This window comes from Sapajus apella, unplaced genomic scaffold, assembly GCF_009761245.1.
Source record: "Sapajus apella isolate SASKATOON/1434 unplaced genomic scaffold, GSC_monkey_1.0 scaffold100, whole genome shotgun sequence".
Taxonomy (NCBI): domain Eukaryota; kingdom Metazoa; phylum Chordata; class Mammalia; order Primates; family Cebidae; genus Sapajus; species Sapajus apella.
In genome coordinates, this window is record NW_022437040.1 from 5,768,562 (window position 1) to 5,781,954 (window position 13,393).

Below are 13,393 nucleotides of genomic sequence, written 5' to 3' on the forward strand. Positions count from 1 at the left end.
AAGCACTGACTTCATGCCAGGTGTGTTAAGAATGTTGTTCCCACTCCTTACAAGTGCTGGAGAGGCGCACTACCGTAATTACCAAGGTGGAGGTGCGGGTTGGTGGTGCACGTGTAGCTCAGTGGTCGGGGCACAGACCCAGATCTGCCTCTTATGCCCTGGCAGGACCCAGGGCTGCTTTCTGAAGCCCTGTGTCTCCACTTCCTCCTTTGTTAGATGAGGAAGGTAATAACAGTGGCTGCCCCCCAGGGAGGTGCCGAGTGTCTATGCAGACCGAGTGCTTGCTGGTGCCCCAGCCCAGGCAGGCGGCACGAGGGTCCTGCCTCCCTGGAGGTCCCAGTGGTGCAGTGATGATGGCAAGGCTGGGGTGGGGCCAAGCTCTTTCTTTGACAAAGGAGGAAACATGGTGGGGGGAGGTGTTGGGGAGAGAGGACTCATCCACTATGGCCTTTTCTGAGGAGTGGTGTCTAGTGCCCACCCTACAAAACGTACCTCCCTTTAGAACTGAAGGGATCTCTGGCAGGGACCCTTTGACTTTCTCTGGGTGTTGCCAGCCGCTTGCTGGGCTAGCGCAGGACTAATGTCTCTGAACAGCTCCTACATTGCGTGTGCCCGATGTGTCCCCAGCCCCTCACCATCTTCTAGTGCCTGGCACTTCACAACCAGGAGTACAGGAGAAGAAAAGAAATCAGCAGGTTCCCTCTCAACGTGATGGACTCGGGTCTTTCAAGTCCTAGATGGACTTTTAACATCTCTTTGCTGCCAACGTATCCTTTTTATTGGGAACAAATATTCAAGATTGCCCTCATCCAGACATCTTTGCAAGGCACCCACCAGTATAGGAATATACATTTTCAAAAGCACAAAAATGGAGATTCCTGCTTTGTTTCAACGCTGAATTTAACAAGGATCGTTGCAGTGGGAGCCAGAAAAAAGGAAATGAAATAACGACTATCTCATGTATTTCCCTGCAGTTGCCCTCCCCCCACCCAAGCCTCCCTCCTTCCAGATGAATAGGAACAGGTTGTAGCCGACCCGGTTTCACTCCCAGCCTCAGCAGTGAATCACGGTGGGTTGTCAGAGACAGAACGGGGCAAGCTGGAGCAGCATGGAAGGCACTGCTGTTTTCAGGAGGCCTGACCTCTGTGGCCAGAGTTCCCATCAGCCCCACTCACTGCAGGCTAAGATGCCCCCCACCCTCCAGAATCCCACAGCAGAGGGAGCCTGCAGTCCAGGAGCCTCGGGAAATCCAGGTGTGGGCTGAGGGCTGCAGCTTGCCCTGGCCTGGGCATTGGGTGCCTCTTGGGGATCTTGCCTGGGTGCTCTAGGGGGTCCATCCTGGTGGCCACAGAGCCAGCACAACCTGCCCTGGTGCTTGTTCCTAAGGTCAGCTCTGCTTCTCCCGAGTGGGGGGTTTCACGGTCTGCTTGGAGTGGGAGCGTTCCATGTCACTCAGATGGGCAGGCGGGGAGGTCGGAGGAAGAGCAGAGCAGAGCCTCAGGAAGAGGGAGGCAGAGAGGTGGGCTGAATCAACCGCCCCGGAAGAAGCTGCGGTGCCCGGGGGAGGTGGGGATGGAGGAGGAGGCTGGAGGCCTGGGGTTCGTGCCCCGCTGGCCCAGTGGTGCCGGCCTCACTTGGACACCAGCATGCGGACAAACTCCTCGTAGTTCACCTGCCCGTCTCCGTCCGTGTCTGCGGCCCGGATCATCTCGTCCACCTCCTCGTCACTCAGCTTCTCCCCCAGCCGGGTCATGATGTGCCGCAGCTCGGAGGCGCTGACGAGGCCGTTGCCATCCTTGTCGAACACGCGGAAGGCCTCGCGGATCTCCTCCTCGCTGTCCGTGTCCCTCATCTTCCTGGCCATCATGCGCAGGAACTCGGGGAAGTCCACGGTGCCGCTGCCGTCCTGGTCGATCTCTCTCATCATGTCCTGCAGCTCAGCCTCCGTGGGGTTCTGGCCCAGGGACCGCATGACCGTGCCCAGCTCGCGGGTGGTGATGCAGCCGTCCCCATCCTTGTCGAACAGGGAGAAGGCCTCCTTGAATTCTGTGATCTGCTCCTCAGTCAGCTGGTCGGCCATGCCTGGAGTGGGGGCGTGGGTGGCAGGGGCAGCCACCGCGTGGTCTCCCTCCCTCTGCCGCAGCCCTGCTGCCGTCCCAGCTCTAGGCGGCAAGTGGAGATCTGGGTGGCCGGCAGGCTGTCTCACCCTGGCTTGAGTCGCTGGAGCTTAAGAAGCAGCAGAGTCCTCTCCCATCATTGGCAGACACCCCTGCGCTGTGGTTGCCCGGGCCTGTCCTGTTTAGACAGGAGTCCGGGGCCTGTGAATTGAGCTGACGCCAGCACCTCCGTGCCTGCTCGCACCCGGACCCAGCAGAGCCGCAGGGGCCCTGGCAATCACACCTGCAGTCAGGGCGTGGTGGGCCAGCCTTGGAGCGATCCTCGCTGGACTCTTTCCTCCTGAATTTCCCTCTCCCTTCTCCCTCTCACCTGCCTGGCTCCCGCTCAGTTAACTCTAGTGCCCTTTCTTCCCTTGGCACTGGAGTGGAGGGTTTTTTGCAGGATGAACGGCAGATGAAAGAAACTTCCTTGCCTTTGGTTTCTATAGCCTTAGGCACCACAGGGTTTTTGGAGGAGGAAGGTTTTTCTTATCTTCAGACTGGACATGAATTGGGAGGGGCTTCCTCCAACCCATTCACTCACCTTTCACTGATTTATTGAGTGCCTACTATGTGCAGCGCTGCTCTGGAAGCTGGGAACACAGTGGGACCAGGCAGGCCACCCCTAGTCCTCATGAGGTTAACTGGCAAGACAGCTAGTTAGCAGGTAAACTACTTGAGGAATGCAAACAAGGTAAGGAGGGATTGTTGATAAATGCTGACAGACATCCAAGGTGGTGATGGACAGGACCCCAGGGTCACTTTTCAGCCTGGCCAAGGACAGATCCTCTGTGGAGAGGCACTCCAGGGTGACCCGAAGCTGGAGAAGGGGCCCCCTAGGCTGGAGTGGGCGCAGTGGGGCCAGTGGCTGGAAGATGATCCGTGGGGCTGCAGGCCTGTGAGGGAGGGGACGAGGCTGGGGAGGAGAGAAAAAGGAGGCCTTTCCAGGAAGTCCCACGTCATTCTCTGATCTGCGGTGCCCCAGGAGCTCTGCGCGGTGTGGAGCCTGTGCTGAGGAGGGGGCCTCTCAGGAGGGTCCTTTTTTTATTTTGGGGTTTTTTTTGGGCTAATTCTGGGACACGGGGACCTTCTGTACCTTCTGAGATGGGCTCTTGATTGTACACTGATGTCTGATGCCTGAGCATTAGATTTCACATCCCAAAAGCACTGTAAAAACATTTATCTTCGTTCTAGATCACCCGAATAACCGACAACAGCAGGTTAGTAACAAATACCTCAGCTTTCATCTACACCAGGAAATAATATAGTTTTAAAATGAGGATGAGTATATAGCTACGGAAAGGTATCCATGGAAAATATTTAAAAAGCAGATAGAAAACTATGTGTGATATGATTTTATGTATTAAAAATTTACATATGTTTATATACATTCACAGAAGAAAAGCCTAGATAGTCACATACCAAACTCTTAATAGTGGCTACTTGGGATAATAGGGTTATAAATGCTTTTAATTGTCTTATAAATACTGTATCTTTGTCCATTTTAAATGTTTTACATTTGGCATATATCAATTCTGTTATTAGGGGAAATGGCTGAAGATTCAAAAACCAACCCTGATAAAAAAAATATTCCAGCCTGGGCGAGGTGGCTCATGCCTATAATCCCAGCACATTGGGAGGCCGAGGCAGGCAGATCAAGAGGTCAGGAGTTCAAGACCAGCCTGACCAACACGGTGAAACACCGTCTCTACTAAAAATCCAAAAATTAGCCAAGCCTGGTGGCAGCCTAATTCCAGCTACTCAAGAGGCTGAGGCAGGAGAATCACTTGAACCTGGGAGGTGGAGGTTGCAATGAGCCAAGATCATGCCACTGCACTCCAGCCTGGGCGACAGAGCGAGACTCTGTCTCAAAAAAAAGAAAATTTATACCTTACTGAACTCCCAATTCTCTTTCTCTTTCTCTGAGGTTAGGTAATGCAGAGGGCCTGTAATATGGTCAGCTTTATATCTCTCAGTTATGAGACTATGATGAGCATAGCTGTTATGTATAGAAAAGCAGAATAACAGCAGATAACCACAGCCCCTATTTGACTGCCAGAGTGACGATCAAGTGGAAAACAGGCTATGAAGCATTCTTCTTCTACTCTCCCTGCCTGGGGGCTGGAGGGACAGCTTCATGAAAGAATACAGGGGCAGCCCCAGGAGGCAGGAGAACCGAGGGACCTGGGCATGTGGCCGACACAGTCTCTTGGAGAGCCCAGGCTGGCCTCAGGGGGAAACCCAGCTGAGACAGTGCCCTGATGGACAAGGACAGGAATACGTTCATACCTCCTGGCCACTTGACCAACGACCAGGATGACAGGCCAACAGTTACCTGTGGGTTTCTGGGTCATGGCTCTGTGGCTCAAACATTAGCTTTTACCTAAATGCCTTTCTCAAAAAGGCACTTTGAAAGAGGACTCAGTGGCTGGTGAGGTGGCTCACATCCGTAATCCCACCACTTTGGGAGGCAGAGAAAGGTGGATCACTTGAGGTCAGGAGTTCGAGACCAGCCTGGCCAACATGGTGAAACCTTATCTCTACTAAAAGTACAAATATTAGCCGGGCGTGGTGGCTGGCACTTGTAATCCCAGCTACTTGGGAGGCTGAGGCAGGAGAATCTCTTGAACCAGGAAGGCAGAGGTTGCAGTGAGCCAAGATTGTGCCACTGCACTCCAGCCTGGGAGACAGTGAGACGGACTCAGGATTTTAAACAGGGTTGCTTAGTACACAGTGACTCAGAGAGGACTGCCTTATGATGGGCCAGATTGTTGCAACTCACTGGTTGGGAAACTGTGGCAGAGGGAATGTTCTTTATTTTATGTTTAACTCCCTCCCTGCAGCCTTTCACCCCAATATAGCAGCTCCTTTCCCTACAGAGTAGACATGATTTTGGTCTCGGGATCCATTTAAACATTTAAAAATGATTAAGGACTCCAAAGAGCTTGTGTTTATGTGGAGGAATATATATATATATCAATATTTACTGTGTTTGCAACTAAAACCGAGAAACATTTAAATATTTAAGTATATTTTTATATATTTAGGTCCTAGCCTTAATGCCTGGGTGATGAAATAATCTGTACAGCAAAGCCCCAGGACACAAGTTTACCTGTGCGGCAAACCTGCACTTGTGTCCCTGAACTTAAAAACATCATTTTTAAATGAAAAATAATTTTTCCAAGACAAAGAATAGGCAGAAGAGTGGCATTTTGTAAAATGGTTTTGCAAATATCTTTAATGCCTGGCTTTCCAGAAGCAAATCTGCATCTGCACTCAATCTGTGGTAAAATGTTTGAGAGTGCATGATGATCCAGCCTCACACAGGTGTGCAGCTGGGGAAGGAGGGAGACTTTGAATAGTCTTTTCAAAAATTCGTGGATATTGTTCTTTGGTACTACATCAAAATTTGACAACCGTTAGTTTCTGAAAGGTGAGTTGCCACGTGGAATCTGGGACCACACCAGAGACCTTTTCATAGTGCTAAATGAAAATTCAATGGTCTCTTTTGCACTTTGAACAGATCTTTTACCCATGCATGATTTCATAACACCATGCACTGGTCACTTGGAAAATACGGGTTCACTGGTGGAACAATTACATATATAACATTAAAAAATCACGTTCGTTAGCCCAGGTGTGATGGTTCATGCCTGTGACCTCAGCACTTTAGGAGGCCGAGGTGGGAGGATTGCTTGAATCCAGGAGTTCAAGACCAGCCTGGGCAACATAGTGAGCCCTCATTGCTACAAAAAATTGAAAAATTAGCCACATGTGGTGGTGTGTGCCTGCAGTCCTGGCTACGTGGGAGGCTGGGGTAGGAGGAGGATTGCTTGAGTGTGAGAAAGAGATCAAGGCTGCAGTGAGCTGTGATCATGTCATTGAACTTCAGCCTGGGTGACAGTGTGAGACCCTGTCTCAAAAAAAAAAAAAGACCACATTAATATCACCACTAATCTCATTAGAAAAGCTGCTAAGTATTGGAGAGGCTCAAATTCACAATGACAAATACAAAATTTCAGAAATTCCAATTTTCATTCAGAAGCTCAAAAAGTTTTAATGGCAACAAATACTCTCAGTTGTTTCCCTTGAAGTGACAGGCTCACTTCACTCTCACGTGTCTGCCAAATACTAGATCTGAGTGATATGATTTGTCCATCAGCTGTTCTTTCCAGTAAAAGTGACATGCTATGACAAAAGCTTACCTTCTACTCAATCACAAAAGTGCTTTCCTCATGACAATCATCACGCTTCAAGATCAGCAGACTATTAAAAATGTACAAGTGGCCGGGCATGGTGACTCACGCCTGTAATCCCAGCACTTTGGGAGGCAGAGGCAGGTAGATCATTTGAGGTCAGGAGTTCGAGACCAGCCTGGACAACTTGGTGACACCCCATCTCTGCCAAAAATACAAAATTAGCCAGCTGTGGTGCCGAGTGCCTGTAGTCCCAGCTACCTGGAAGGCTGAGGCAGGAGAATTGCTTGAGCCTGGGAGGCGGAGGTCGCAATGAGCTGAGATTGTGCCACTGCACTCCAGTCTGGGCGACAGAGTGAGAACCCGTCTGAAAAAAAAAATGTCCAAGTAAGCTTTGAAATTTAATCAAAATAATCCTGCCCCAAGGATATTTTTAAGTGCAACCAGCTTTTTTGTTTCTTTAATGAGACAGCGTGACAGTGAAGGCTGTCATGATACCCAGCACAGACATCCTAATTCATGCTAATTCACGCCAAGGCACTGGTTTTACCCCTGTTGCTTTTGACCTCAGTGCAAATACCAACACAGTGAAAAGGGCAACAAACATTGGTATTATTGTGAAAATAGCTTTGACCTCTCAGGCCCTCAGTAAGGGTCTTGGGACACACTGTTACCAAATAGATCCATGGAAGAGACTGTGAGAGCCAAGTGCCTGGAGTGCTGGCGCTCAGGAGTGTGAACTGCTTGTAGAATTCCCTGGGCTACAGGTATCAGGTAAGGACTGTGGAATCGTGGTGGGACGGTGCGGAAAATAGTATTATTTTTTATTTTTATTTTTGAGACAGGGTCTCGCTCTGTTGCCCAGGCTGGGGTGCAATGGTGCACTCTCAGCTCACTGCAACCTCTGCCCCCCGGGTTCAAGTGATTCTCCTGCTTTAGCCTCCCGAGGAGCTGGGATTACAGGCTTGGGGCACCACACCGGCTAATTTTGGTATTTTTAGTAGGGACAGGGTTTCACCATGTTGGTCAGACTGGTCTTGGTAACTCCTGACCTCATGATCCGCCTGTCTTAGCCTCCCAAAGTGCTGGGATTACAGACGTGAGCCACCGAGCCCGGCCGAAAATAGTATGAATGAACCCAATAGATACAGATTGAAGGGAACCCCCCACCACCCACTGCAGCTGCTTTCTTTGAAAACTAGAAACCCCAAAGGCAGAAGACCCAAGGAGATTTGCTTTTTCCCTCTGAAGTGTTGTAATAGCCTTTGTTAAGAAGTTAAGTGTCCTTTTAAATGTGCCTCTCCTGCTGGCTGCTATAAAGATATGAAGATTCGCCAGTCTTCAGCCAGTTCTGCTCCTGTGATCCTGCTGGAACGGGTGTGGCTGAGTGGTCCTGAACCCTCTCTCTTTTTCTTGATAAAGCCATCCACCAGCCCTAACATCTGCTCATCAACTTCCTTCCTCCCCAGTATAAATATTAGCACTTTTATGTAACTTAATCCAGATTCGGCTGCTCACAGCTTAAAAGCCAGACTCAAGAGACAAGGGTTGCCGGGAGGAAAAGCAGGTTTATCCAGAGAGCCGGCAAATGAAGGAGACGGTGAGCAAGTGTTTTAAACCATTATCCCATCTTAACATTTTCAGGCTGGGCCACAAGGCTCCTAGAAATCTTTAACAAAACATAGTTAATTGTTTACACGCTTTACCTTTAATCTCAGAATGAGTTTCAAAAATGACATGATTGCCGTGTTTATGTATTATCTCAGTGCTCTAAAATTATCCTAGCCTGTGTGCAGGAATGGGTAAAGGCCTCTTAACAAAAACGGAGTTAGCTATGTCGTTTTACTGTTTGACAGTTACATTTATAGTGTGAGACGTGGATTTGTTTACTATCCATTGAACAATTAGTATCCTTTGCGTTATGTCTCCATGTCACAGACGATGAATAAGAAGTGAAATTGGGCAGCTAGCAAGCTCAACACTTGCACTGGAACATGGATCTTCTGATTGCTACAGCTAGCCTCCCTTTCCATATTCTCCGTGGTCATCACCAATGCAGTTTTTGACCATCTTGTCCAGAAGCTGCAAAGAGACAACAGAACCCAGGGCTGGCGCTGCCTCAGATGGCTTTCAGTGCAGGAAAGTATCCAGACTTGATCGTAGTGCATCTCTCTCTCCACCTCTTCTGAGCACCTCACGTATGCAGCTGCCCACCCAACACCTCCATTTGCGTGTTTAATCACCATCTCAAGCAAATGTGACCCAGCAGACTTCTTGGTCTTCATCCCTGCCCCTCCCCAGTCTTCTCATCTCATCTCTCCGTCTCTCTTTCCGAGATAGAGTTTGGCTCTGTCGCCCAGGCTGCAGTGCAGTGGCACCATCTTGACTCCCTGCAACCTCTGCCTCCTGGGCTTAAGCCATCCTCCCAACTCAGCCTCCCAAGTAGCTGGGTCTTCCCATCTCTTTAAAAGACAATTCATTCAATTGTTCAGAACAAAACCCTAGAGTCATACTTAATTCCTCCCTTTCTCTTGCACTTCTAAACCAATCATTCAGCTCTGCTTTGAAAATGTTCCTTTGCTCATCCACTGCACCAAGCCCCCATCATCTCAAGGCAGGACGATTCCATGGCCTCATAACTGGTTTCCCTATTTGTATTGCATTCACTGTGTGCCTTTTCTTACTCAAAATCCTCTGATGGCCTCTCTTTGCCATGTGTGACTGTTTCCTGCCTACCTCGCTGTGAACCCATCACTCTCCCCAAAAGACGATGTTCAAACCTGCTTCCTGCTCCTTGAGCAACACCCTTGACCTGATTCCTACATTTTGTGACTTTGCTTAAGTCGTCTGTCTGCCTGGACAACCTGCGCCTAACCTTTAAGTGCTGACCCTTTCCCGCCCCTCAGTTGAAAGTCAAATTCCATTTCCTTGTCAGGGCTTCCCTGAATACGCACTTTTAATTAACCTTCTGCTTCCTCCCATGACTTCTGTTTCACTCCCTCCTTTAGCTCCTTTCCATCTTAGTTTCACAAGAGCCAGGGCTGTTTTCAACTTCTTTCCCCGTCAAGCCCCCTTAGACAGGACAGGCCCTCTGCCGCACCGACTTCACTCGGTGTTTGCCAAGTAAACAGCACGAGAGGATCACATTGTCATCAAAGAGCAACTGCACAAGGACTGTTGGAACCTCACCCTTCCTTCAAGTTCTGGTTCAAAACATTCCCTGCTACGCCTCAAATGGCCTTGCCCAAGTGCCTGTTTTATTTGCCTGTGTTCTTTTTTCCCCACTGTCCTCATTTGCCATGTGGCTCAGTGGTGGCTGGAGACTTCCATGCTGGCCCTTGGGAGCAGCTGCTGAGGCTTGGCACCGGTGGACACTGACCACCAGGCTTCTCCTCTGTCCGTATCTCTGCAAGAATGAGAACCTGTCCCCATACCATATGTGCTGTGTCGGCCTCAGGAGGCATGGGCTCACGGACCCAGCTTCCTGGAAGCCCTCCAGTACGTCGCAGTATTCACCCCCAGTTCTCTATTACGGGCACCAGCAGGGACTCCAGTGCAGGCTCCTTAGAGAGAGGCCAGGAACTGCCGAGATGGTATGTGCCGGCAGGTCTCGGGGGAAGAGAGGACTTCTCTCCTTAGTAAAGAACCCGTGGAGATCGGAAAGATACTCCCGGCTCGAAGCCGAATTTGAAATTTAGGCTGACAGCCCAACTAGGGCAGATTGGAGGAGCCAGGTGGGGAGAGGGTGTGGGGGGCTCAGGAGAGAGGTGGAAGGAGGAGCCTGGGAGGGCGGCCCCGCTCTTGGAGCACGGCCAGTGGCACTTCGTCAGGACCTCGACCATCACCCACTGATGGGAGAGGGTTCCTTGCACGACTTGTAGGATTACCTGGGAAACACACAAATGGAAGAATTTAAAAATGTCTGCTGGGACACCCTCCCCCGCACCCCCGCCACAACGCCTCACAGAGCAAACTCCTTGGCTTCTCCTTGTCTCGGGCCATCTTTTCATTTGGCCTCTTTGCCTGGCTCAACTTTGGGGTCTTTTTTCCCAGCATCAAAATTTCCTGCCAGTGACTTTCCATCACGGGCTCCCTACAAGTCTTCTGGACATGATCAGATGTGCCTGGATTTGCAGGGGCTGCACAAGATATGCTGTGGAGCTGGGATGTTTGCAGTTCACACTCCAATGAGCAACTGCGACCAAACGGAGATGGAGGATGCGACGGTGAGCTACTGGGGATGTGGAGGAACCGTGGACGAGCACGTCAGTGTTATCTGTGTCCTGCCCATGGAATCGACCAGATACTGCTGCTTCGTTTCGCATCCAAGGCCCGGACTGACCTGACAGTAGATAGGCTTTGCTCTGTGCTGCAACTCCCACTGACCACGGGGTGAAAGCACCCTTTCTCAGTCAGCCTCCCTGCTTCCCCACAGACGGAGGGATTTCCCGCAGGAGCAGGAGCCCTGGGCCTGCCTTTCCCACCGCCTCTTGATGGCCTCCTCCAGATGTGCTGCCTGGCCCAGCTCTTCGGGTGACTTTTGGTCTGTCTCATGTGACGCATCAAGATTCACACAGGGCTGTGTCCTGGGCTGGGCTGGAGTTGACATTCCGGGAGGAGATCACTGTCCCGGAACAGAGCAGTGATTGGTTTAATTGAACTCTGACAGACAGATCGTCACGTAAAAAGCCGGCACGTGAGCACGCTCCCCGGAGCCTGCCGCCCTGCGTGGCCTCTTGCCTGGTCATCACGTGGAGTCAGTCCTCTTACCTGGTCGGCCCTCACCTGCAGCACGGATCCCCCAAGCCAAACAATGGGATTGTGCGGAGGCTGTGCAGGGCACGTCCTCACATCAGGTCTTGCAGTTTGCACCAGGTAGCCCAGGGCTACCCTGCCCTGCCAGAGCTGCCTTCTCAGCACAATCGAGTTCTATGGCTGCCGGGGCTGCAGAGGTCAGCTCCTGAGCCTTGCTGAGCACCTCCATCGATGTGTTTCCAAAGGGGCCAAGTAAGGGGCATTAACGTGGCCTGTGCTTAGTTCCTGACAGCGAGTGGGATTAAACCAGTATTAAACGCTCAGCCCTAAACCAATGCAGACCAGAAATAGGTCTCAGGATAAAAGCAGCCAAATGAATAAAAATCTATTCTTGTTGCTTTCCTGGGAAAGGGTTATTTCTTGCGAAATATGTAGGGATTGGAACTTTCCCTGACAGCCCGCTGGGAGCTCACTCACGGGCCCCGCCTGTGCTGGGGGTGTTGGGTGGTGAGAGGTGCAGGTGAAGGGTCTGGACAGAGGGGAAGGGAGGAGAGAGGGCGGGGAGGGAGAATGGGGGTTGGTTCTGGGAGGGCTTTATTTGTATGATCCACTGACCTTTCAAACTTGATGCTTGATGTTTTGAAAAAAATGACGGAAAATATGGGCTGGGCGCAGTGGCTCATGCCTGTAATCCTAGCACTTTGGGAGGTTGAAATGGAAAGATCACCTGAGGTCAGGAGTTCAAGACCTGTCTGACCAAGATGGTGAAAGCCTGTCTCTACTAAAAATACAAAAATTAGCTGGGCATGGTGGTGCGTGCCTATAATCCCAACTACTTAGGAGACCGAGGCAGGAGAATCATTTGAATTCAGGAGGCAGAGATTGCAGTGAGCCGAGATGGTGCCTCTGCACTCCAGCCTGGGTGACAGAGTGAGACTCTGTCTCAAAAGTATGAAAAGTATGAAGTAAGGGGGAAGTAGAGGGGCTTGGCCACATGCTACAGCTCTTTTTATACCAAGATGCATTCGATGATTAGCTAAGTAGGACGGTTTGTTACTCTAAGCCTCCACAACCAAAGGGGCAGGATAATTATCTCTGAGAGAACAAGTCGATCTTCCTTGAAGGATAAGGAGTTCCCCAAGCAGCAGGAAGAGCTTCTGTTTCCAATTCCAGCTTTTGAAGTTTCTGCTTCAGAAGAAAACCTTAGCATTTAATGCAGGAAGGCAGGCACGTGCGTGTGCATGTGTCTGTACCCACACGTGTGGCGCAAGCAGCCCCGTGACGATGGGTCACCTGCGGGCACACGGGGGATGTGTGGGGAAGGCAGGAAGGTTTAGGGCGTGGGCTCAGGACCCTGGTGAGAGATTTAAGGCAGGCAAAGCAATGTGGCAAAGTGCACTCCCGTTTCCTCATTCCATCAGAGCCTGCCTTAGTTATTTACGGCTGTGGTTTTGAGCTCTGCTCTTCGAAACCCTTGGGTTCTGCAGAGGTCCTCCGAGGGTGTGTGGGGGCGAGGGAAGGTGAAGGGCAGGCGCCCAGGCCACCCAGCCTCCCTCCTTTCCCCACCTCTGCTTTCAGCTGTTTCATGTGCATCATGCAATTGCAGCTGCCATGGCTCAGATCCTCATCTGTACAGTGGCACCATGGCAGCGTCCAGGTCAGAGGTGACAAGAGTGACATGAATTAAGGCATGAGAAGGCTCCAAAGAGCGGCCGGGCCTCTCACATCTTAGGAGCGCCATAAGTAGTCACTATTACTTTGTGTTACTAGGGATACACTTTTCATCTGTATGGTGACTTCCACGAGCCCCACCTCTCATGACCTCAACTCACCCTAATGAGATGAGCCCCCTGCAAATACCATGGAGGGGCAGGACTTGAGCCTATGAATTTGTCAGGGACACAATTCAGTTCAAACCTCTTGGTGTTTCTTTTCTCTCTTTTTTGAGAGGGAGTCTTGCTCTGTCCCCAGGCTGGGGTGCAGTGGTGTGATTTGGGCTCACTGCAGCCTGCACCTCCCAGGTTCAAGGGATTCTCCTGCCTCAGCCTCCAGAGTAGCTGGGATTACAGGTGTGCGCCATCACGCCCAGCTAAGTTTTGTATTTTTAGTAGAGATGGGGTGTCACCATGCTGACCAGGATGGTCTCCATCTCCTGACCTCGTGATCTGCCTGCGTCAGCCTCCCAAAGTGCTGGGATTACAGGCGTGAGCCACCACTCCCGGCCGCCTCTTGGTATTTTTGTGTATTCATTTCTGCATGTGTAAACTGAAGAGAACAGATAGCTTC

At 50.8% G+C, this 13,393-nt stretch overlaps 1 protein-coding gene across 1 annotated transcript; it reads right to left on the reverse strand.

Moving 5' to 3' along the window:
- Positions 1-940: 940 nt before the first annotated feature.
- On the reverse strand, positions 941-3,189 carry CALML3 (calmodulin like 3). Its single transcript, XM_032258218.1, has one exon. It carries the CDS (start codon positions 2,078-2,080, stop codon positions 1,631-1,633), a length of 450 nt encoding a protein of 149 aa, XP_032114109.1. The 5' UTR covers positions 2,081-3,189; the 3' UTR covers positions 941-1,630.
- Positions 3,190-13,393: the final 10,204 nt, after the last annotated feature.

Coding starts and splice junctions, on each gene's coding strand:
- CALML3 (XM_032258218.1), bottom strand. CDS start 2,080: ATGGCCGACCAGCTGACTGAGGAGCAGATCACAGAATTCAAGGAGGCC.